At 36.7% G+C, this 25,183-nt stretch overlaps 1 protein-coding gene across 3 annotated transcripts in view; it reads right to left on the minus strand.

Moving 5' to 3' along the window:
- Positions 1–6,737: 6,737 nt before the first annotated feature.
- The window catches only part of SYT14 (synaptotagmin 14), a gene marked incomplete at its 5' end in the record, with an annotated part of 62,215 nt that continues 43,769 nt past the window's right edge, over positions 6,738–25,183 (minus strand). For 2 of the 3 annotated variants that reach the window (XM_082481464.1, XM_082481463.1), the window contains 2 exons: positions 6,738–7,063; positions 11,366–11,555. In XM_082481464.1, coding sequence (XP_082337590.1) covers positions 6,750–7,063; positions 11,366–11,555 — 504 coding nt within the window. In that variant the 3' untranslated portion in view covers positions 6,738–6,749. Of the gene's footprint in view, positions 7,064–8,235; positions 8,293–11,365; positions 11,556–25,183 lie in introns of all 3 variants that reach the window. The other variant, XM_082481465.1, reaches the window with a different exon arrangement.

Raw genomic sequence — 25,183 nt, forward strand, 5'->3', positions numbered from 1 at the left:
TTTTACCACTGTTATTCATGTTAATTGTGCCTTTCTCAGAGTCATCCCGGAGACATAGATGGAACTGCTTATAGGGAAAGGTACTACACAACATGAAAGACGTGGTTAAACCAGGACCCGAGTAAAAGGCAGTAGGTTCAGGCCCTTAGTCATTATATTAGCACTTTAGATTGTGTAACAGTGATATAGCTTGCTCATAGAGCATTTAATTTTACATTGGTAAATCATCTTATATAAAAATAGGTAAGAAAGCTCTGTAAGAAAGTATATATACTATATAAGGAGAAATATCTCCTTAAAAAAAAGCAAAGAAAGGGAAAAATTGAATAAAAGGTTTCACTAATTACACTTTGTCATGAAAATCACATTAAAAACAGTTATTGTAAACGAAACAGTACTGAGCACTAATGAACCTTGTGGTTTACAGGAAAGGACAGCAAACTAGCTGTATAGTAAGAAAAGATCATTGCTCTATCTCTGTGTTTGTAAATATTCCCTAATACATTCAACTACTTAGAAATTTTCTTAAAATGTCATAATAAGCCATTTGCAAAATTTACTATCAAAACTTGTTGAAAGCCCTGCTCCTTGCTTGCACTATGGCCCAGAGATTACATCTCAAAGCTATGACAATGTTTCTAGTTAATTCTGTAAATTCATTCAAACTGATGCTTTGGAAATAAACCAAAAGTTATAAAGCATTCCAATCTAGGCCCTCAGCATGCACCGAATGTCCACAGGATTTGCAAAACACAGCAAAAAGTTTACTTGATACAATGGGCAAGACTCCTGTCCTCAGATACAAGAGAAGAAAGGATGACATTAATTACATCCCTGAATGTCCATGAGGTATTCCTTCAGTGGTATTGTATTACCCCTTCTGGTCTCCTGAGTAGGGCCCTCAGAGACAGGCAGCTTTTGGAGGCTTTATGCCAGCTCTACCAGTAGATGCTTCCAAGGAAGTGAAGGAGTTCTTCTCGCAATTAGGCTAGCCTTGCCCACTTTCTGGGCGCAGCTGTTTCCTGGTCTTCATTCCTACAAGAGCAGCACTACTTTCCTGACTCCTGGCACATTCCTCCCCATTAGGATCTTATTTCTACATTATACCAGCAGAAGCCTGCACAGCAAATCCTAATCCAGCATGTATCCGACCAATTGATTAATTCAGTCACACCATGTTACACGTGAACCAAGCTTGCTAGCATTAATATAATTGTGCCCTATTTAGGGTAGGCATAATATAAGCAGATACGTTGGGTGCATAAGATTTCTGCATAGTCTGCAGAAAGGAAGACGCCCTGCTTGAACTTAAGGAGGGGCAGTGATAAGTTCTTAAGGCTAAACTAATCCATGTCACTGTAGGCCAGCTGATACTCACCCTACTCACACTAGGCAAATAAACATTAGCTACCCTGCTTACATCTGTAAAATATACTAGGTTAGAAGCCATGGAGTGCCCACACAGAGCTGTGCCGCTTTGAATGTATAAATTCCCACGATTCACATGTCGCGGTTTCTCTGAGTAGGACCCTCCGAGGGCCACAAGGCTCCAAGAGTAGAATTTGAGTCACTGTCGCTGTCACTGTATGAGGCTGTCTCAAATTTTAATGCTCTCGCTCTCAGATGACATCTCTTCATCAGACGTCGATTTACTGACAAGCAAACGCTCCTGTGACTTTCCCCTCAAAAACTACCATCAGAACGAAGTAGTCTGAAATCCAGCTGGGATGCACTACAAAATCTGGCAGTTGAGTTAAATAGACCAAAATACAGAACATTCTTGACGGCTTTTCTAACAGTCAACTTTCCTGAATGTTCCAGTTAAAATGATCAAGATGTTTGGGGATTGCTGTAACATTTTTAATATTAAGTTTTAAAAATACTTCAGAAGGTGAGGAAAAGAAGAAACAAAAACAAGAGATGATGATTAAATAACAAGTTTGTGATGGTATCCGAGTATTTGCTTTTTTACCTCCATTCATAATTGAAATCGCGTTTGGTTGTGTTGCAGGTGCCACGCTGTACCACTGCTCTAATCTATTGCACTTCACACTTTTCAGGTCAGGTCTGCTCTCCTGTTGATGCCCCTGGGCTCCTCTCATTAACATTAATGGCAGGCATGCACATCAGCGGGAGAATTAAATGGATGTTTAGCTGTTACTGAGAGTTCAGCTTCAGGAGGAAGTCAGTGTGCCTTACAACTGACAAGCCATAATATTAAAGACTGCTTTCAACAAGACAGCTTTTTTTTTTTTTTTTTCCTCCAGAGAAGTGCGATGAACAAGTAACGGGCTCAATACAACTCCGAGTTAAATGAAAGGACATTCTGCTGTTAGTTTCAAGTTGGAACAGCTCAGGCCAAAAGGCCTTCCCTCAAACCTCATTCTCTGATTTTACCACAGGCTTTCTGTTAGAACTTGTAGGTGTAACAGCAATCTGTATTCAATTCCTACATTAAAATGCCTCCTTCAAAGAAAAAGTTTTCTTCTTCTGCTTCACTATATTAAACCTGATGGTTTGCATTTCAGAAATCTTAGGGAATTGGACAGGTCACAGAAATTTTGGACCAGTACCTTATTGTAAGAGGTGCAGAGTGCCCTTCACTTCTAAGGTCCAGTGACTGCCACAGACAGCTTCTGAGGGTGCTGGGGAGTTTGCAGGAGCAAGTCATTAGGGAGAAAAGAGAATAAATCAGTAATACAAATGAATTTTTGACAACAAACAAAAATTGCTGCAAGGGTGTGAAAAATGGGGAGGTACTGATGCTGGCAGTGCATTTGCCATCAGGAGTGGCTGCAAAAATTTACAGATGAAAATATCTCCTACAGTAAATGCCATAAAATCTGTTTTCAGCTCAAGTATTCTCTTAATTGATAAATAATGTTCAGCTCCAGTGAAAGCACATACGTTTATTCCAAGGGCTCACCATATTTTGAAATCTAATTACTAATAAGGTTAGAGGATTTCACTTGGATTTAGAAAGTATGTCGTATTTCTCCAGCAGCAGAACGTACACCTTGCCTAACGTCTGCCTTTGCAGTCAGACCTCACAGTATGTACAACACGGCTGTCTTAAGTCCTGACTGAGCATGAGGCCACAGGAACCCAGATTTCAATCTTGCAAGTACCATCCTCCTTCCCTGTGCCGCTTGGCTGAACAGGGAACAGAAGCATGGCTCTGCTGACTCCTTGCCTCCACATATGTGGGAGACAGCGATGTCCCGCAGAGGCTCTATGACCTCTCATCCTTCTGTGCAGCGATTTCACACTTGCCTGTGATGCCCTTCACAATCTTGCCCTTACCACAGAAAGGAACTAATGAGCTTTTCTCATATTTATAATACTTTAACAAGAGCTTATCTGTGAGATAAACTTTGTGAAATGTTCTAAGCATTAAACCAAACAGATCGTATGCAGAAAGGATGCAATTTTTTCAAGAATAGAACCTGTAAAAACGTCTCCATTCTATTATTATTTAAGGCTACACTGTCAAGAAACAGATTCAATTCAAGAACTGTAATTTCTACATGGTATATTGGCACACAGAAAAGTAATGAAGTAATTTGATAAACTCTTTCAAGTACTAACCATACTTTCGAACAAAGGTAAACAACAAAAAGCTATGAAAAAAAGCACAGAGAACTCCGAGGAAAACACAAAAGTCTCTTTCTAATTTGTGTCTGACACTTTGTTCTTTAGAAATTCTGTTCCATTCTTAAGATTTAGCTGAATGCACAAAACCACACTGTATGTATAAGCCCTTACGCAGGGTTTAAAAAACCCCAATATCTAAAGGCAGATTTCAAATACAAAAGTATAGGTTTGCATAAAGCAGTAAGAAAAACAAAATGACAAGCAAATCATCAGAATGGGATCTAGAAAGAAAAAACAACATGACAGCTATTGATACTGTAACTAAATCATAAAAATCCCAGGGTGAATCCAATTATTGGTGTGACTGGTTTTGCACAGCAAATCCATATTCTACTGCCTCAAAATTAAACATTTATTTCCATTCTTTATACATTCAGTTCCCAGCCTTTGTACAGTATAAATCCCAGTAAGCCAAACTTCTTTCTGTGAAGCACAGATGGGACCCTGGATACCTTGGGAGAAGTCACACAAACTAGAAAGAGATTCCTCTTCCCAAATGTGCCCAATACAGATTACTATGAATCTCTCTTGTGTCTAAATTAAGATTTCAGTGTCTTTGAAATCTGAATGGGTGGGTGTAAAACTGAAGCAATGCAACCTACAAACAGAAACCCAAGTCATGGCACAGTTTAGTTTAGTTTGGTTCTGTAAGAGGCCATTTGCTGCACCTTGCAAATTGACTTCTTCATTTGTTCAATAGTGATGTTAAGTATATTCTCCACTGGAATTAATTTGCTCAGTTCTTGCTGTTAAATACTGTACATTATTTTATAAAGCAAAACCTGTACAGAGAGACAACCATCAAGAGACAATTTCCAGCTTTAGGAAAGAGCATCCAAATATCTGCAAACAGCATGGGTAAAACTACTTCCACAGCCATTGAAAAATTGCTTTTCATCAGCTTCTAAGTCACTGTTTCTATTATACGGAAAGCTGAAAGGATTGGGAAAATCTGAGCATTTTCCTTATGCATATAAAATTAATGTTGGTTTTTTATTAAATTCTACACTCAACATTACATTTCACAAACTGAGCAACAAAAAGGACTGAAAGAGACAACTTGTATTGTATTACTGCAAGACCATTCCTGTTTAAAGAAAGTTTTTGCATTATTTGTATTTAATAAATAAAGCTTCTGTAAATGAATCAGCAGCGCAATACCAAGAGAAAATGAAAAGGCTTGTAATAATGCTTTAAATCTTTAAATCAATAAAAACTGGAAGTCCGGCTCTGCAAATAAACCCCTCAAAAGGCACCAAATAAACCAAGAAGTGGAATTACTATAAAGGACTTAAGGAAATTCTTAAGTAGTGTGAGAATCTGAGAACCATGTGAAATACCTTTATTATAGCATACTCACTGTCTCCAATCTCACTGCACTTGACTGTCTGAATACCCTAAAGCCAGGATTGCTCAAAGGTATTTTAGAGAAATTAGAGAGAAAAAACATTTGTCCTAATGAGAACACTCTAGGCTACCACTAATTCTCTCAATAAAATCCAAAACTTCACTATTCTGCCCACCAAATGCTACAACAGTCAGTGAGGCCTCATATTAGTAAGACATAACCATCATTTATAAGTAAAAAACATTGCTCACTTTCAACACAGCAACAACTAAAAGTAAATGAAACTTATAATTAGAGACAAAAAGAATATTTGAATTGGGAAGCTTTTTAAAAATATATTTACTCAATAATCCACAATTTCAGTAATCCGAATTAGATTCAGCAGTCAGTAAACTAGAGCGATTCCAACTAAAGTATATGGGACAAACAGGAATCTCAGAAGCACTGATATTTCCCTAATTTCAGTGGAACCCATGAGTGTTTATCTGATGGCAAACTTGTGATACTGAGGCTTCTCAATCGTGTCATTAGAAAGCTGTGTTTCCCAACCTCAACACAAGCAAAGCAAACTTCTATTTTGGGTATCAACATTCATTCAATTGCTGGCAAATCACTAGAAAAATAACTTACTGATGTTCTCTTCTCCAAGAAGAAAGGTAAAAACTCCTGGTCTGCTCTCTACTTCCAACAAACAGCATATGGTAATCCCTAAAACAGCTTAGAAGAGACTCAAACAGATACCTGTTTTCAACCAAAGTCACAGTATTTTGTGTTCGTTCAGAGTAGTTCAACTGCTGCCACTTCCTTCACAGTCTTTCAACCTAACTGCCAACTGCTGACATTTTAAAGAAATCCGTATCATTTGTTTAATGAAAATATATTTTAGTAAAGTCGTGCTCTACGAGCTTCCTACATTGGAATACGTGAATACAGGAAGTGCTTTCAACAGAAAGTTACATAGTTTTACAGTACAACCTGTCTAAGGAGATTTGGAAGGGACCAAACTAATGATCTGGTCTCTTTGGATCAGGCAGAATTACAGGCAAGAGGGAAAACCCCAATTTATGCCATATATAGAGGTCGTTCCTGTCACAGATTGAAGAAACATTAGTTTGATGTCAAAGTTCACCTGATGCCCAAATGCTAGTATTTTTCAAACCAACTGCATATCAAAAAAAAAAAAAAAAAAAAAGAAAACTCAATTGTACTAAGCTCCTGGAAAGAAACTCAGTGTAAAACAACAGTATATCCATATATGCTGTATTACCAAGTGTTCTTCTCCACCAGTGGGGTTTTTTTTTCCCTTTTGCTCTACAGATCATTAACTTTTTATCAAAGTGCAAATCATTGACCTTTAATCTGAATGCAGGCAGGTCAGAAGCCACAGTATTAGAGCAATACAAAAAGTACACAAAGAGGAGCTTACATAAATTTGGAGAACCTTACATAAAATGTTTCTGAATTGAAAACCACAAAACAAACCCAAACGAATACAGCATCAGGTGGATGGGAGAGGAGCGCTAACGTATCTGTGTACAGCAAGGCTTCTCTGACACCAAGGAAGTGTCTGACCCTAAGTGAAGGTTATATGTTACATCCCGCCATTTTGTGCATTCTTTATGATGGAATGTTGACCTCAATTTTTGTTCTTTACTTCCACAACAAATCTGTCGATTGTGACCAGGGATGATCATCTTCTTGAAAGACCAAACTCCCTTAAAACCACGACTGCACTTTGTACCATCCATTACGATTCTAGCAAAGTATGCCATCTACATACTTGCTGTCCTTTAGATTCTTTCATTTCAGTCCAGTGATTGAGTTCATCTTCTCCTGAACTGTTGAGACCTAAGGAAATCCACCCTATCATCTCTTTTCGTTTCATGCTGCGCTTATTATATACAGAGAGTATGAGCGTCACATCTGAAAGCTGAAACAGCGCCACCTGGAAAACGAAAGTTTCTTTGTATACTGGATTTGGCTGTCCTCGGCGGATTGAAGTTTTGCATTTGGACATCTCTTGCCCCATCGAGTTCAGCAGTGTTAACTTAACATATGTATCTACAAAATAAATCATATTTTGGAATGTCAGATATCTTAGAACAAAAGCTTTTCCAAATGAGATATTTACAGGATATGGTGTATACCAGGCTGACTGAACACAGCTTAGTTTAGACACATGAAAAAATGACAAGTAAGCAGAATATTACAAACACAATAACAAATTAACTTGCTTCGGTACTATGTAAATGGGTTAAGTTAAAGGTATACCTCATAATCCTCTTCCCATTGACCCCCCTTATTTGTTCTACACAAACTTAAATTGCATTAACACTTAGCAAGCTCCAACTAGCCACAACACTGTAAAGCACACCACTGAATTTTCAGAGAATAAGGATAAACAAAGTAGAATGAAAGTAACTAATGAAGAGAAAAAAAAACAACCAACCAACCAAAAAAAAACAAAACCAAACCCACGTTGATATGCAGCGATGATATCAAAACAGCCAGAATGAAATGCTTAAGAATAATCTCTGCATGGATGTGGGTCTCACTTTGGGCTTTTCATTTTTTTCTATATTAAAGACCAAAATTTAGCAAAGTGCATTCAAAGGTGGAAGTTCATACAATACAAAAAAACCTTTTAATTCCTAGATTCATGAAGGAATACATTTAATACACCTTTAAAGAGAAATAAGTTTTTGCGTAATTCAATATGGTTGTTTAAAACATAGCTTGTACCGTGCTCTTAGGAAATACATATAAGAAGCTGATGCAAGTAAATGTGGTTAGCACACATTGGGTGTTAGTATTTGGGTATAAAACTTTATTTTTAAAGCTGTATTTTCATTTGACTCAAAGCAGCAAGCCATGCTCCTGCAGAAGGATGTGCATTTCATTAAGTTACCACTGACTTTGTTTTGTACAGTTTTGTATTTTCTAATCTGTTTTTTCATTCTTTATTCCTGTCATATTCATGTTAATGAATGATATTAAAAGATTTGGAGTTTATGTAAAAAGAAACAAACTGAATATTTTCACTTTGCAGGTACACTGAAATTCCAACATCCATAATCAGAGATAAATGCAACTTTTGCATTAGAGAGTGCCACAAATAATAAAGATATACTTTTATAAACCAATATGGTAGGCAGCCGTGGATAGCTTTACTGCTGGCAAATTTTCTTTTGCATGAAAAAGACAACATCCAATTAGTTTCTACAGGAACTCACCTCGGATTATATAAACCTGTCCACCTATCAAGTGTTTTAGACAACAGAACAGTCCGTCTGACAACAGGGGGTGGAAAGCAGTAAAAGAAATAATGACCAGATGTCAATAGTTGGGTGAGAGAGGATCAAAGGTTAAAGTTTAAGAGGAAGCAGTATTCACTGAAGTAGAAGAACACAAAACTTTAGCAGCATAGATCAGAAAAAGGATTGAACAAAAGGATTGTTGGGTAAAATTTCATGAAATGAAAATTTTGTGCAGTTTTTGTGTAATCTTTAACAAAAATTACACCGCTTTCATAACAGGTTATCTTAGCACTAATAGCTACTGGGTTCTAAAGCACACTCAACATAGAAAGAATCATGCAAACAATTAGGTTATAGAAGACTGGGTAAAAATCACTGTATCCTTTTTATCAAACCTTATGCTTTTTCATGCAAACTCCAGCATATTAAGAAAAACTGCACACAGTAATTATACTCCATATATTAAAAGCAATAAAATGAAAAATCACTGAACCTACAACTAAGCTGGTTTTGCCCTTAGCTTTTATAGTTACAGATATTTGATTGCAATACTTTAGTTCTTGAGTAGTGAGGGACCTGGGCACAAGAATTACTCTGATCTAATATCTAAAAATAGCTGAGGGATGCTTACATCTGAAATTCAACTATGCCTCTCTGTTTAAAGTGTAAAGATCTCACTTGTTAAAATCCATGTATTTATGGATTTAATGTGTGTTTGCATGCTTACACACACATGCATTTAATGTGCAAAAGCTCATACCCCATTTCAACAAAATTTTAAAGGATACTAAGAAGCATCTTTTTATCAGACGAAATATTAAATGACACACAGAGAAACGAAGACACAATCTAACATCAAATGTTATTGCCTGTGGGATTTGGCCTATTTGCCTGTACTCAGTTGCTAAATGAGTTACTATATAGCATATAAATATTTAGCAGAGGAGTATACACTACCAAGAAGTGGAAATGTAGGACTCAATCCATATTTGCTGCAGAGCATTTCACAAAAATTGCATAGGTTCACAACCCCTAGACTACAAAAAGGATCGCATGTGGGAAAGAATAATTGTTTCTTTCTGTCGTAGTTTCTCAAGACCTGAATGACTTGTGGAGGTACTTAGGATTTTGGACTGCTGATAGTCCAAACAAGAAATTTGATCAGAGCACTTCATTATCAACCCAATGGGCCTTAGTTTTCATTTGGTGGAAACGATGGCAGAGAGAGAGGCTCATACATGTCCACGATGCACTTAACAGGGAGTTAGGAAATAGCAGTGGTATGCACCTGTGTCCAGGAGCTTCCAAGAAGGTGCTACCACTGCCGGGGGGCAAGGGGAAGAGCACAAAACAGCCCACAGGAGAAATTTGGATTCCACAATATTCTGTGCATGGTCTTACCAGACCCAGAAAGTTCATCAGTTTCTAGCCTTCTAGAAACAACAAAACTCCACATTTGCATTTGCCTAAACGGAAATGGACTATTATTATTACAAAACTTCCCCCTGTCCTTCACAGGGGATGACAAAAGGTATCACACAAGATCTTCCCTCTAAAAAGGTTAGAGGGAACATGATATTATAGGGCTATGTGCCATGTGCTACGCTATTTTCTTGCAGTCTGAAACAGATTTTTGACCCCAGTGACACACACAACAGTTAGCTAAACAGCACGGGCCCACAGAGCACATTTTGGGAATTAATATACCAGGGGAATGAACATATCTGTCTTCAAAATAAGTACAGAATCCCCATCTAACTTGCATATTATAAATATTAAGGAAAACTTGGCTTTCTCTAGAGATTGAAGAAAGATAAGCATAAGCCACCTACTGTTTATTGCTTTAAGGGAACGCATGGTCCCTTCTCTCTAGGCCTTCTCTCCCATTCATTCCTTCCCCTCCTCCAGTGTCCTTGTGCCTTCTTGACTTCCCTCATCTATTTCTATGCTTTGTCTCCAAATAGGTGACTCTGGGGCAGCTACCTAATTATATAAATGTATTAGAGATTCTTCTTTCGCCTTCATTCTCTGGCCATATTAACAAAATCTGGCTCCATCAGTGTGAAAAGTATAAAGAAAGCAAAGCAGAGTAAGGCTGAGCCAAATGTAATTAAAGAATGGAATGAAACATGGGTCAAGAAAGAGGACAGGAGAGCATCAGTCTCAAGTTGTTTGGCTTACTTCCTAAACTCTGAAGACAAAGTGAGATGTGCAAACCACTTACAAAATGTTGGCAGCCTGCTACATAATCTAGTAGTGTCAGATAATCTGCTAGTGTCATACAAATCTGGGGATTAAGAAACAGAAGAGGGGCTAAAAGCTGAGCCTCCAGACAAAATCAAGAGAAACAGGTAGGTATGTTTGGCTACAACTTATGTAAATCAGACTCAACATCAAAAAAACAATAAAAAATAATTTCCAAAAAAGTTCATTACTGAACTTTCTCAAGCGATATCAAAGAATTAGAGACAGTAAAAACATTCTCTGTGTGTGACATTCCATCTGGCTCCAATTTAAAAGTACATAAAGTTCACAGATATTTCAGAAAAATGTATTTTTGACGCACAGTTCAAGTCCTTTCCAATGATGAACATTCCTTCTGCAGACTATATATGCCAAAGGTCTCGATTTGTTTCTCTGTTGTCTTCACTGACATTCCCAAGTTACATATATTACTACCGCATATACACAGGCACATAAGCAATTAAAGACTGCAGTACCAACCCCTCTAGGAACAGCAATAACCGTTCAGAGTGTTGATATTAATATTAGCTGGCATGTACTTTCTCTTTAAACACCAACTTTTTATTCTTGGCCTGGGATGTGAGGCATTAGTAATTTAGCAATTAATCATTACGATAAAGGTAATTTATTAGTCAGTCATCATGAAAAATTAAAAGATTCTTGTCAACTTACAATTAATATTTTGAATTTTAGGTTTTTGCTATTTCCCAACTGACTAGAAATATAAAAACATGAAACAGATTAGTTGATCATTGCTCTATTTCATTTTGATTGGGTAAGAGTAAATGATAGGATTGAAGTCCTTGCTACTGAGAGCCCCACCAGTACCGAAGCATTAGGATGAAAAAAGATTTTCACTCACTGGGTGGTCTGTTCGCTGCCAAGTTTTTGAAGTGGCTGCCTTTTATCACTTCTGCTGATAATCTTCCAGTTGTAGCATTATAAAGGAGGCCAACGAGGATTTCTGGAGCTGAGCCATGTACCAGAGACTGACAAGAGGAGGTACTTTCACTGCAGGACACTTCTGACATGCTCATTTGAGAGTCACAACCCTATAAAACAGATAAAAAGTTCTATGTATTTTATGCAACAATGTTACTGGGAAGTAAATTTTTTTAATAATGCATAGAAAATTAGGAAAGCAACGTACTGACAATAACATACGTTCCATTCTGTCACCCAATAAGAAATGTATATCCTCAATATATTTTGCACATGTTAGAAGTAACAAAGACTAAAGTGCTCTGGAATTAAAATAATTCTTCATTTCGTGTTTCTGTTGCTTCATAATTCAGGAGAAGTAACAGCAGAAGATGAAGAGCAGTCTTTATGGTCCCTATTTGCTTCAATTGCTAAGATAAGATCTGTAACGTAATTTGTCAGCATCCTGAAGAGCATTAAACCTTGGATCTTTTACTTTCCAAAACTGGAAAAAAACCCAACAACAACGTAGTGGAACTTTGAAGATAATAAAATGCAGGAAATTCTTATTCATCCTTTGTAAAGGTTATTCTCTAGACTGAGAATTTATGAGTAGCAAAATAGCAGAACACATGCAAATAGAAAAATGAACTCTGTCTAGAATAAATTAGCTTACAAGGAATTTAATTGTTCTAGGGATACAGAATTGCAATAGACTCTTTGTCTTGGGTGGGAAAGGAAGAATGCCATCCTGAGGCTCAGAAAGTGATGCTTTAATTTCCACCCTGCAAGCTTCCGAAAAATTCAGATCTCTCATGCATTCTCACCATATCACATCTTTGACAGGAGCTTCTAATATTAATTTTTATCATGTTAACCACTCGTTATTGGCCTTAAAAAAAGAAAAAAAATATATACTTCCTTTATGCTGCCATGCTAATCATACCATAGTTGTTCCTACTTTAATTTCTTGCTTTTGGACGCTGGCACATAGAGTTGTAACACTGAAAACAAGGCACTGGACAGAATCTAGCCAATGGCACAGCAATTTGCTTGGTAGCCAAGAAGAGACTTGTGAATTCTCAGTACATCTCTTGATGATTCTCACAGAAAAAACGTAAATTAGATCCACAGATTTTTCAAATATGGCTTGAGTCATTTGGGAATCTGGCAGCACTCTTTCAAGGAGTCATGATGATTTTGTGAAGCTGATTCTTCAAGATTCCAAATGTCTCTATCATTTCCAGCAACAGCTGACACAGGCGCGAGATTGGTCCTAAAACCTAAATAGCACAAATCCTCATCAAGATAAAAGTTAACTTTAAAAGCCACTAACAATCTGACCTATAAAGCCCGAATGCATTACAGAATCTCGAATTATAGAATAGATACCTACAAGAAGAAATGATGAACCTACAATAATATCTTTCATATTGACATTTTAACTAGTCCTCAAAAGAACATTTCCACAAAGACTGACAGAAGCTTCAAGTAGCAATCCAGTTCCTCATTAATAAAAATTCACTGTTGTTAGCAAATGTATTCTTACTACTAAAGGACCTCAACATAATTCTGACTTCCATCCTCCAAGCTGCAAATTCTGAAATTTACATCTTCAGTTATTTCTCTAGAAGTTCATTATTAAATTCCAAGAATAAATTTCAAATGGGTTGCAAATTGTAAACTGCTGAAAATGAATTACAAGTATACATTTATTCTCTGGTGCTTGGCACTCACAAAACGGGAAACGTTTGATTCCTAACTTCAACAGTAGAATACAAAATTAAAAGTTTAAAAGAAAGATGGCTTGATTCAGCAGTCACAGTATACACTGCACATTTGAACGTCTTAGCCTGTCACAACTGTGGGTATTACTTAAGTCTTCTGTTCTTTTAAAATTGTAACACATTATCTCTATGGTGCTTATTCATCTTATTATTTTGTCGGGCCAGGAATTTAACCACAGTCAACCTGATATTGTTCAAAGCTTAGGTCTCGAATTTGATTGTGATCATGCTGCAAGTTCACAAAAGAGACATAACACAAAGCAAGCAGCTGTGTAACACTCCCCCTCAAACCCTCAAAGGGCTTTGACATCTGTGCTGAGAGAAGGTGACGATAGCACTTTTTCCTAATTGTGACTTATTTGTACAGTTTACTGATGTTTTAATAGGGACTCAGTCTAAATTGGTTTATGAGAGTTAAACTGATTACAATTGGTATTGGAAAAACGTTTAGAATGCTGGAAACAGTAAATGAGTGATGACTTGAGTGGGAATGAGTTCTGAAGTACCTTGAAAGGGGAGACAAGCAGTGTCTGTGTGATATTATGGAGAAGGGGGGAAACAACTGAAAAATTAAATAAGCGTGATATTGAAAAGTTACATAAGGATGGGCTAGAAATATCATTCCTTTACAAGAGAATCCTGAGTGGACGTGAGAAGGACAAGACTGCGTTTGTCAAGGCCAGAGAAAAGGATCTCACCAGCTGACTGGTGGGATAGGAAGACCTACGTGATGAAGATCTGTAAGTGGATGGAAATGCCAGTAAGCGGCTGTACCTTAGAACTGTTGCACAGAAAGAATTGGTAGATATAGCCTTGATGGAAATCTGGAGAGAGGGTCTAACGTAAATGTTTTGCTACAATATTTGCTAAACCAAAATATTTTGCCTTTTGTTTTGCAACAGGTAGCAGGTTTGAAACAAACAAAAGCATGTTGTTTAATCCTTAGTGTGTAATAAACTTATGAATCTCCTTCCTACAAAATGATGTGGTGACAGAAGTCTAAAGACATTAAAACAAAGCAACCAAATTCACTGAAGAAACATGCTAACCAGTATTTTATTTTCCATTGCACATAAAAAAGACCCCAACATATTTTTAAAAATACTCTCCTTTTCAGTTATGAACTGGAAAATCCTAATATGAAAGAAGGTGAGATGTTAAGGAGAAAAAAGAAGCAGATTAGAAGACAGACTGATGTTACTGGGTAAAAAAAGAGTTAAATGGCATAAACCAAACTATAATTTCTGTGTCTATGATAAGGGAGAAAACAGAGTTTGGGGGCAAGTAGGTAAAAGACATGAGAAAAAGGGGAAGGTGAGGCTGTATTTTGCTAGTTTTCTTTTTAAAGAAAACAGAAAGATCCTATGAGGAAGAAACAGGAATCAGGGAAGGTAAAGAGACAGCTGAGATCAACAGGGCTCAGACCAACAACTGAAGAAAGACTTTTCATTGCAGGACAAAGTTAAAATCAGGGATACTGAGTATGATTAGATGTCTTCTCAAAAGTATTTTCTCCAGCACCAAGTTTATTGCCCACATTGTGGAAATCCATTCACTGTTTTATGTAAGGTATTGTGTGATAATCACGTCTGTTGGAAAGTAACCTGACTTTGTGTTAAGTCCGTAAGCTGCACTAGAATTGAAGATAACAGTTTTTCAAGGCTCTCTTTAGAGTTTTTGTCTCTTTACATAGTCAAAATTCAAGAAAAGCACTAACAAACTCGTGAAGAAAAAAGCAAGATAAGTTACATTTTTATCTGCTCAAAATATAAGCTTCATGAAACATGCCAAATTGTAAAATATTAACACTGAAATTGCTAATTCGTACAGCACGAATATAAACTTAGCTACAATGAAGCTTTCATCTCACGACAACATACAGATGCTTTTCATCTCCATACAGATCTGCATTCAATCTATCTGTAGGCCACTTTGATATTGTAGTTTCACTGTGGGAAAGGCAATATTTAGACCAAAAGTTACTATTTGTTTGAAATAATCTGTCTATGTAGGTTTATTTTTATAACTCTTCCCTCCATTGCCTTATAAAAACTGTGTGTATTTTAATATGCAGGGAAAAAAAAGAACTAAGGTTCCATAATAGCAAATGCCTTTCAAGGTCAGTGAAGGACCAGAACAGCCTAGTAAGAACTGTTCTAAAATCTGACCTTGAGATTTTTAAGAACTGTCAAGGTATTGATGGCCCGTCCACAGTGCAAGGAACTGTCTCTTGAGGCTGTCTCCAGGATACTACTGCTAAATCTCTAACCTATTTTTGTCAATTTTGCCATAACAAAAATATATTATTAACAGTAAACACAAGCAAAAAAAAAAAAATAGGTAAAGTCTATTCCAAATATTTGGTTCAAAGGTCTGTCTTACTACAGTAAATTACAAATTTTCAGCTTTTCAATTTTATAACACAGAGTTTTGTGCACAGGACCTAAACCTTTCCATATACACCACAGTACAGTACTTTATTATAAAGTTAGGCAGATTTACAAGAATCACTGCTTTTTACTGATTATAAGAATAACATGCATTATATTCTACAAAAACATAATTAATAATTCTCCAAACTATTGCCCTTGATGACTTCTTTGCATATATATAAAAAACAAAAACATTCCCATTAAGTGGTATTTGTATTTCACATATTCCTATTGTACAAAAGTCAGCAATCAAAAAAGAACACTTTTTTTTCCCCTAGTGCCAATGGAAGCGAACACATACAATGCATGGTGTCAGACCTGAAGCTGTTATGGTTTGAAAAACCCACAATTTATCGTCATTTAGACAATTATTCTATCATCCGATGACCTCTCCCCACCCATAAGGGGAATCGGGAAAAAACACGGAAACCTGACGGTTGAAATGTAAACAGATTTAATAGAATAAGACTAGATAATTAACATTAATAGCACTAAAGAACCAATATTGATCCTGACACCAATACAGAATATACAAGGATTATACTCAGCCAATTCTATCAGTAGGAAGCGGTGCACTCCCACCAGTGGACAGCAAATGTGGGACACTGTGAGCGCTACAGCTTGGGAGGAAGGGAAGGGCTCAGGGGTCCGCCACCAGGGCAAGAAGTTCTCAGGATGGCAGCCATCACAGAAAAGAACTTCACAGCAGACTTTCTAATTTATATTGAATGTGATGTCCATGGTATGAAATAATCCTGTTGCCCAGTTTGGGTCAAGTGCCCGGGTCTCACTCCTCCTCATCCCTGCACCTGGCTAGCTCAAGAACACTGAGACCTTGAAACCCACATACCATAGATGGCTATAAAGTAAATATTTTCACAAATTCAGACACTAGAATCTTCTAAAAATGCAGTTTTCCCAAGCATTAGAAGATAAATTAGCCCTGTGTCGCTCAAACCAGGACAGAAGTATTTTCAATAATCTTTTTCTCTGCTCTTTGACAACACAGAGAACCCTCTACAATTATAAGTATTTATAACAATTATAAGTAAAATGTATTTATTTGTCTTTCTTCACCATAATTCCATGGAAACAGGATATTTGTTACTTACATATTCATCTCCTACTGTTATTTTTCTCTACCCCAAAATTCTGCTTACGAATTCTGCTCTTAAGCCAAATGGAGTTAATCGCAGAGAATAGTGTGGTCATGCTCTGAGGGCAGTTAAAAGTTTATTTTCATCATTGCACAGGTTAAAATCATGCCTCTGTAGGCTTACGAAACAAGAACATCTGATTCTCTTGGCTTTTCAAAATATACACAAGAAAGATGAAACCTTGCTGACAATCCTTCAGCAACAAAAATCTGATTCACAGCATGTTACTTGTCAAAGTGTCTCTCTCAAATTTTAAATGTTAATGCTATACCACTAATCTCTTAAAGAACTTTTTTGCACATTACCTTCTTCTACTTCTACCTCAATACAACTGAGAGATTAGGGAAGGAATCCTAGTAGGCAAAAGAGGGAATTGAATCCAGGTCTCCAACATTTTAGATAAAAGTATTCATCTTTCTTAATCACCAGCCCAGTGCCGAACCCTGAAGCTACTGTTCCACTTTGAGGCAAAAGCTCGCTGAGGTGATGAGAGCACCCAGGCACCAAACAGACCAGCCCCAGACCAGCTCTTAGCCTGAAGCCCATCCCCTACTTCTGCTCTGAGAGCCAGAGAGGAGGAGAAAACCGAACCTGGGGGCTCCACATCCCTCATTAGTGGCTTAAGCACTAGATACTTTATAAAAACATGTTTCAAAGCTAAAATACTTTCGATAAGTATCAAGATCATTCCTGGGAAAGAGAACTTAAACCACCTGAAGAACTCAGACCTGAAAACAGAGGGATGTAAAATAACTAGGCATGTCAAACAACGGAGTTTTATAATTTTGAATTCTGACACCTAAATCCCACTCACGTGCTACACTGGACACTTTGATGCTTTTGTGGAGGTGTTCACCTCAGTTCCACATCAATTCTGCTTGTGTTTCCCCTAACTCATGGAAGAACTGCGAGGACTGATATACTTGAAAACAAGAAGTCCTCAAAAATAGGATACTCATAAAAAACCCAGTTCCTTAAACTAAACAATTGATAATCTTTTCACATACTAATACTTGCAGGAAGTATCAACTTTTTGTTTCTAAAGGTAGAAGAAAGTGTTACATGATGCTCAAAACAATATTAAATGTTTGAAATAATATCATTATTATTAAGATTAATAATAAAATTTAGGAAAGATGTTGCAAAAGAAGAATTAAATGAAGAAGCAAATCACAAAAAGGGTGTTTTTTTTTTCTTTTTAAAAAAAGGTTTACTTCTGTTTTGGTTTTTTTTTTCTGTTCTTTTTTGGGGGGGGAGGTTGGGGGTTTTTTGTTGTGTTTTGTTTTGTTTTTTTTCTCTTCTTTGTTTGCTTTAAAGAAAACTAATACTTTTGAAATCATACACAGCTACCTATCTTCACAACATGTTAGGGAGGAAATTGCAATTCCTTTTGTAGCTGGTTCTCCTGTACAGTAAAATTAAGAGACATTATAGCTATCAGTATTTTGTTTTAAACTAATAACCCGAACTTGCAAACATTGAAACATACAGTTTTAGGCACCTCACAAAGACTCAAGTTTAGGAAAGCATTGTTATTTATGACAGGTAATTATTTGGGGTTTTTGCTTAATAGCTTCCTTGAAGCATGTTCCAATTAAGTATAATGTGCATTTTTATTTGTGTACTTAACGCTTTACAGTATTAATATCTAAGTCAACTTAAATCAAAAACATGACAGTAAATATTCTAATAATATTTCCATTTTGTAATTAGATTTTAAACCATATTTATTTTGGGTAGAATGAAGCGCTTTAAAAATTACCAGGATATCCTTTTCACAAATTCCAATTCAAAAATATTTAGCAAATAAATCCATTCAACATTAATGGTCTTCTTCACATCAAGTATGGATTTATTTTGTTATTAAATTGATATTAATGTACTTGAAAATCAGATTATCTGAAGTGATAAAATTCACATTTCTCATCAAATGCTTCTGCTCTACCTTCCTTTTTACTCTCAAGAGAAAAAAAAAGACTTCTGGGTGCAGAATTTTCCAAAACACACCCTTCTCACAGATGAAACACTAGAAAATGGAGATCAAATCAAAAATAATAATTCTTTCATTCACTACAGTCAAGGGACTAAAACTTTAAAAATTCTATGCACAACTTTAATTTACCATAGATACTATAATGTATAGAGCTATACAACCTCCTTAGATACATGATGATACTACATAAATTTCAATTTTAAAGTAATTTAAAACTAGTTAATTTTAATAAAAATTAAAGCCTTTGTGTGTTTCCTAGTAAGAAAAAATACAGCATTATTAAAATAAGGTTTGTTTTCAAACTTTAGGATACTATAATATAGTCATAAAATGAAAATGACAAAATAAAATGAATATATTCTTAATAATGGGAAAACAACGTTCCACTTTTCTGAAAGACTTTGAACAAGTTCCCAGAGAGATTTCTGTGTTGCTTTTTGTATTTTATGAGAATTCATTATTAGTACTTTGTGTCTAAATGTTTTTAAAATTATCAGCTCTGCAGAACAAAACATTAATTCCCTACAGAAAGGGAAACATCTCAAGTTTTCTATAACTTTTATTTGTCTGTATTTAAATTACACCTTTGCCTGCCTTACCACGTTATGAAAGGTTACCTAACTGTTCCATAGACTTAATGGGCCTGAAATTTGCACAGCAAACCTGAGCAGCAGTGGAAGCAATTGGAAACGAACATACAATGGAATTTACAGCATTTACAAAAGTGCTCTGTTTTTATATTGCAAAAGTCTACCAGCTTTTTGTAAAAAGCTACAGGCGAGGCGAGGAAAAGAGGCAAGAGGCCTTTTACTATTTACTTCTGTTCTCTGAGACAAGACGTAGCATAAAGAAACATTCAAGCACTAAAAGCTGTTAGATGTTTGTGCTAGCAATTTAGTTAAGAACATCTGACACAAAATGCAGTCATTTTACCTGTACTCCTGATGAAGCTACGCTAACAGCTCCTACCCAGACTCACTCACACCTCCCCCTCTCTTTACTCCCTGTCAAACTTGTAAGACCATGGAGATGGTACTGTGGGGCAGCTTCCGAGACCACAGACTTCTATAAATGACAATGCTCTGTCCAGATGGAGTTAGTCTCTATGCTCACTAGGGAGATCAATGGCAAATAATTTCATTTTTCTCTTTTCTCTCTTGATTAGACTCCTTCAAACTGGGAAAAGAGAAGAAGATTCAGTGATCAAACAGTACGCATAATTTATGAGTAGTCAATCTACAGACTAGTATTTGATTGCATAAACATTCATGAAATTATTTTTCACAATGAAAAAATCAATAACATTAAAGGTATGTTTATAATGCATTTGTCAGTTAAACTATTTGCGATTAACAGTCTACCCAGGTCTAATTAAGTCTGCTAGTGGTACCCCTTTTGATTTGTTCAGGTCATGTTTAATCACATGATCTGAGGATCACCAGATGTTTGCAGTTGGAAGGGACCTGCTTCAGTTTCTAGAGCTATTATACACACCACAAAGAAGGGCAAGAGATTGGAGATAAAACAGATTCTCCTCGGGCCAGCTGACAGCTGATTAAGCCCAAGTGAAAGACTGGAGCTGTGAAAGATGCAGCTCAAGGTCAGACACTGTGGGGGCCAAGCCTGACAAGAGGCTAACACACTAAGACTAAAAGGATCCCTTGCTAATGGCACCCTATGAACAGAAATGTTTATCCGATACCAAATACAGGCTGCTTGAGTATACAAAAGAAGCGATTATCTGGAGATCCTCAAGTCTGAAATGAAGAACGCTAATGAAGAACACTTACATTATACTGCAACACCCAGGAGAAGAAGAATCACCCAGTAAGTAAACCAAAACCTAAAATTGAAAGTTTCACAAACATAGTCATAAATTTGCAGACTAGGTAACCTCATCTGTTTGTGGAATATCTCTGCTTAGGGTTGCCCCCAACGGAGGGAGGAAAACAGTGCATGTGCTTTTGCTGAAGTGTGCTCAAACCTGCAAAGAGGAACTGTTTCTGTGTTTTTCCTTTTTCCTTTTTACCCTTGAAAGACAGTAACAAAAGTGAGAAGATGTTTGCCTTTATACATACATGCAGACAAGGAAGAATTCAAATTATAAGAAAATAAAATAGTTGGGAAACACAGTATCTCTAAGGGAAACAAAATTTTCACTTGGACTCAAAAGTTAAAGAATATATCTCCACTGAAAGAGTTGCGTGAGGAAGATTTAAGCAGCAGCTTGCAGTCTTCAAAAGCGGACATTTCATGTAAGTGACAACCTTGATAATCTTTACTTATAACTCTCTCTACATAGACACTTCTGGGAAATTTACAATATGTTTTGCAGTATGATTATGTTCCTTACTGCTTTTTGAAATTGCAAGCCAGGTTGGGAGATCATACTTATGACACAGAGAATGATAGTTTGAGAATCTCATCAGATACCCAATGAAATTCTCATTTTTTTAGCTTTATGTATTGATGAGCTTGCTTTTTTACCCCCATTTTGTATTTTTTTGGAAGATGATCAAAACTAGACATACAATGTGTTTGTCATTGACGGATTGACTTTCTGAGGAAACAAGAGTATTGCTCAAGAGAATTACTTTGATTCAATCTAGAACAGTCATTCACAGCCTACTGTCATTTGACTGGGGAGATTTTAGAGACTGAAAAGTATCATCATACACTCAAAATAGTAATACTGTATCTGAAATGTAGTTCCATTATTTGCTGATGCAAATATCAAAGATTCTGGGCATCAAACTGAGTAAACTTTTTCAAGCAACTCATTGATTAAAGGCAAAAGATACCAGTTTTTAATTGTTATTTTATTCAGTGCACAGATATTAAGATAGAGAGACGATGTATAATCATTATTCTGGCTATGTGACCAAGTGAGGATTTTGACAAATAGACGAAATTGTTTAAATTGCTGACTTCAAAGAATTCTCCCAGTATCCTACATTCAGGGTCATGGTAATAGATCTAGTTACCAAAGTAGGAACTTGCCTCCCATCCAGAGATCACAAGGTAGTTGAAAGTTAATGTTAAATTGAAGTTCTGGTTTTGCTAATGTGTTGAAGAAAGCTCCAGTGTTATGCTGGCATTTTTTTTTTAAACCTCTAAAAACCTGAAGACCAGGTGGATTTCGTTAACTTTGCCCTGGCTAAGGCATGTACATTCAGAATGCTTTCACTAGCAATATTGGTCATCATATCCCAGAAATGGTATACAAAAAATACTACTTTGATAGCATTTTTATTAACTCTACTATCCGCAACTGTCAGCAATAACTGGAATCAAATTATTCTTCTTGTATCTTACAAAAAAGTCCAGCAATAAATGTAAGAAATGGAAATTAATTGAAAAATGTGGTGGATGTACAAGATTCAACTAAGGGCTCTCACAGCCTCATGAGAAGTCAGAAGCTGGGTTCCAGAGAATTAGGATTTTTCATTTGGAAAAGGTTTATACTCTTTAAAGAGCTGAAAGAACAGGAATCACAACCCTAGCTAGCATAGGCATGGCAGAACAAACCCTGAAGCGCTGCTTTGAGGAAAGCTTCCTGAACTGATCTTGGGACTTGATTTTCAATGGACAAACAGCAGCAATATGGCCCAGGCCTACAATGGTATAAGGCAGAGCACTCTGATGACAAAGATCCTTCTCTTGACCACAGTGGAGATAAAAAATGACCCGTGAAAGGGCTGAAGCACTGCATTTAGTTATAGGGTTTAAAACAACTTGCAAGGACTATTGCCTCTTACTCTGCGTTCATTCAAATAACCGAATATGAATTTCTGTACAGGCTGAGGAAACATTGTAATGTTTCTGGATAGCTCACTCGAGAGGCTTGTTCAATCTGTGATAGAAATAATTGATTACTGTTGTGGAAGGTGATACGGTTATCAAAACCAAGCAGCACATGTTGAAACTGGTCAACCATTTTGCTCCTGAGATGACAGAATGGCTGCAGTCACTTGAGAGAAGTTGTGATTGTAAAAAAAATAAATAAATATCTTGAGAACTATCTAAAAGTGTTCTAAAAAAGTATCAAGGTTGTTCTACACAGGACTGAGACAGTCTCACAGTCTCAATGTCTAGTCCAGTGCTGCTTTGATGAAGAGACTAATTACGTGCCTAAGTTTGCCATGAACGATTAGGCGTTTTTACGTAAGAAAAAAATCAGGAGCAAATAGCACTGATTTGGAAAGCCAATTAATTTTTAAGTGTGACAACTGAACTTATCTAGTGGGAGGTTGTTATCATCTGGTCAGGTTCTAATGTGAGTTTTCGAGACTTGCATCTGTCAGAACAGTGCAGACACAACACTGGTCTTAGACCACAGTAGTCTTTGGGTTCTCCCCGCCCTCCCACATCCTGATGAAGACCTGATAAGAGAGCACCATGGGTTAGCACTTATCTTCTGAGCTGCCAGGAGCAGTGCTCGGGGAACACTACACAAAGGCTCACAAGTTGAGGCAGCCATGACACTGAGAAGACAACAGCTGCTGCTTGCCAATACTGCCATGAAATCCTGCATGACCAGCCAAACACAGGGAGTCCACTTCATTTGCCAAGTACTGTGAAGTTCTCCTGTAGCCTCAGTAACATGATCACCATTTTCCAATCACCTAATAATTGTCTTCAAAGAAGTCACAAGAGTCATCTTTCTTACTGTGTCAAAGGACTAACTCTGATCTTCCATACTTTACACTAATAACTCAAATGAATTCAGAAAGCTATTCCCAAGATAAGGATGTGCTTAGCGTTTAAAGGTAATTGCCCCTTACTTTGATGGACGTAATTTTTACAAGCTAACTGAAAGCATTTATGCACCATCACATAGAAACTGATCCCTTTAGGTAGACTTCTAGTTAAATAAAATACTATGAGCAAAATCTTTTGAGTCTTTTTTTTTTCCCCCCTCTAGACAAATGTTGGTCATTTTTTTTGTTTGCTGTTTTAAAGTATTGTACTGGTAGCTAATATTTAGTAAAGAGATGTTTATACATATGAATTTTAGTATTTAGCCTTCCAAATACAATCCTGAACAGACCATGCCATAAGAACACCAATAGGCCTAAAAGGTGCAAACCCTAAAAAGGATTTGCACAAAACCTGACAGCTCAACTCTATAACGGCCAAGAATTCACAAGAAAGAAATGCCACTGAAAGCTTTTTTTCCTGAGTTTATATACCAATAAACATCCATAGAAAGAATACTAAAGATATGCCACACAAAGGGCAACATGGAACAAATGCCTTAAGCACTATGCATAAACCAACTAGATGACTAACCATCGCCCTCAAAGTGGAGAGAGCACACACGTGCATGTGCAAGAGCGAGCATTTTTATATGCTGCATGCATAAATGCCTTCACTCAAAAAAATAATTAAAATAATTCTTGGACACTCTAGATATTTATAGTAAACATACAAAAAAAATCCTTTAAGCACATATGAATGTCTACACCATCTATTCTTTGTTATCAGGATCACATCTTGGAGTTCAATATGTTAGAAATGGGGAATGTTAAAGAAAGAAAGAAAAAGAAATTTAATTCTCCACAGCAAACATCTTGTTATTGACAATACATGATGAACAATTACTAGATTTGCTTAGCAGGAAGAGGTGTGTTTCGGTCATCGAAACTATACTTCCAAAATCAATCCAAAAAAAGCGCAAACATGATTGATTGCTGTTATTCTACACCAAAAAGCAATGGGATGGTGAAGAGGATTACACTTGTTTTCTTGATCTTTTCCAAACAGATTTCACTCAATAAACTGCCTATATGTTTTTATAAATACATCATACTGGAGGCCGTTGTTCACTGCCAGGAAAATTTCTTTGCTCGAGAAGAACGAAAAGGAACCTGTTTTTAAGGTCCATGGGGATTTCTTGAAGAAAAATAAACAACATCACAAACTCCAAAGTGGGCGAAAAAAATTTGCCTACCATTGTAGACTAGAGGAAAATTTGTCTAAAATGATCAACAAAGGTCTTCCTAAGAAAACTATACTCAGGAAAAAAACCCACAACGGACAGCCCTGCTATTTACTTCTGATGCAATGGCCACTTTCTATCAAATCCGAAAGGGACAGTCTCAGATCACAGTGACAACCACACTCTGGCTAGCCCATACTGGTTGTGTTGCTTCTCCCTCACTCAAACCCACACTGAACTTGGAAGGAAGGGTGCGATAAATAAGGGGACTGAGGATACTGCATGAGGAATTGCCTGTTACGTGGGAGAACTGTAGCAACACAGAACTGTTAAAGGCAAACAGCAATAGTACTGTGGATAATAGCTGCTAATGCGAGACATTATATGCTACGTAGGAAGGTGAGAAAAAGGGTGAAGTCTTGGGTGAGAAAGACAGTTTGTGAATATAT

Source organism: Vanellus vanellus (assembly GCF_965231255.1).
Source record: "Vanellus vanellus genome assembly, chromosome: 3".
NCBI lineage: Eukaryota > Metazoa > Chordata > Aves > Charadriiformes > Charadriidae > Vanellus > Vanellus vanellus.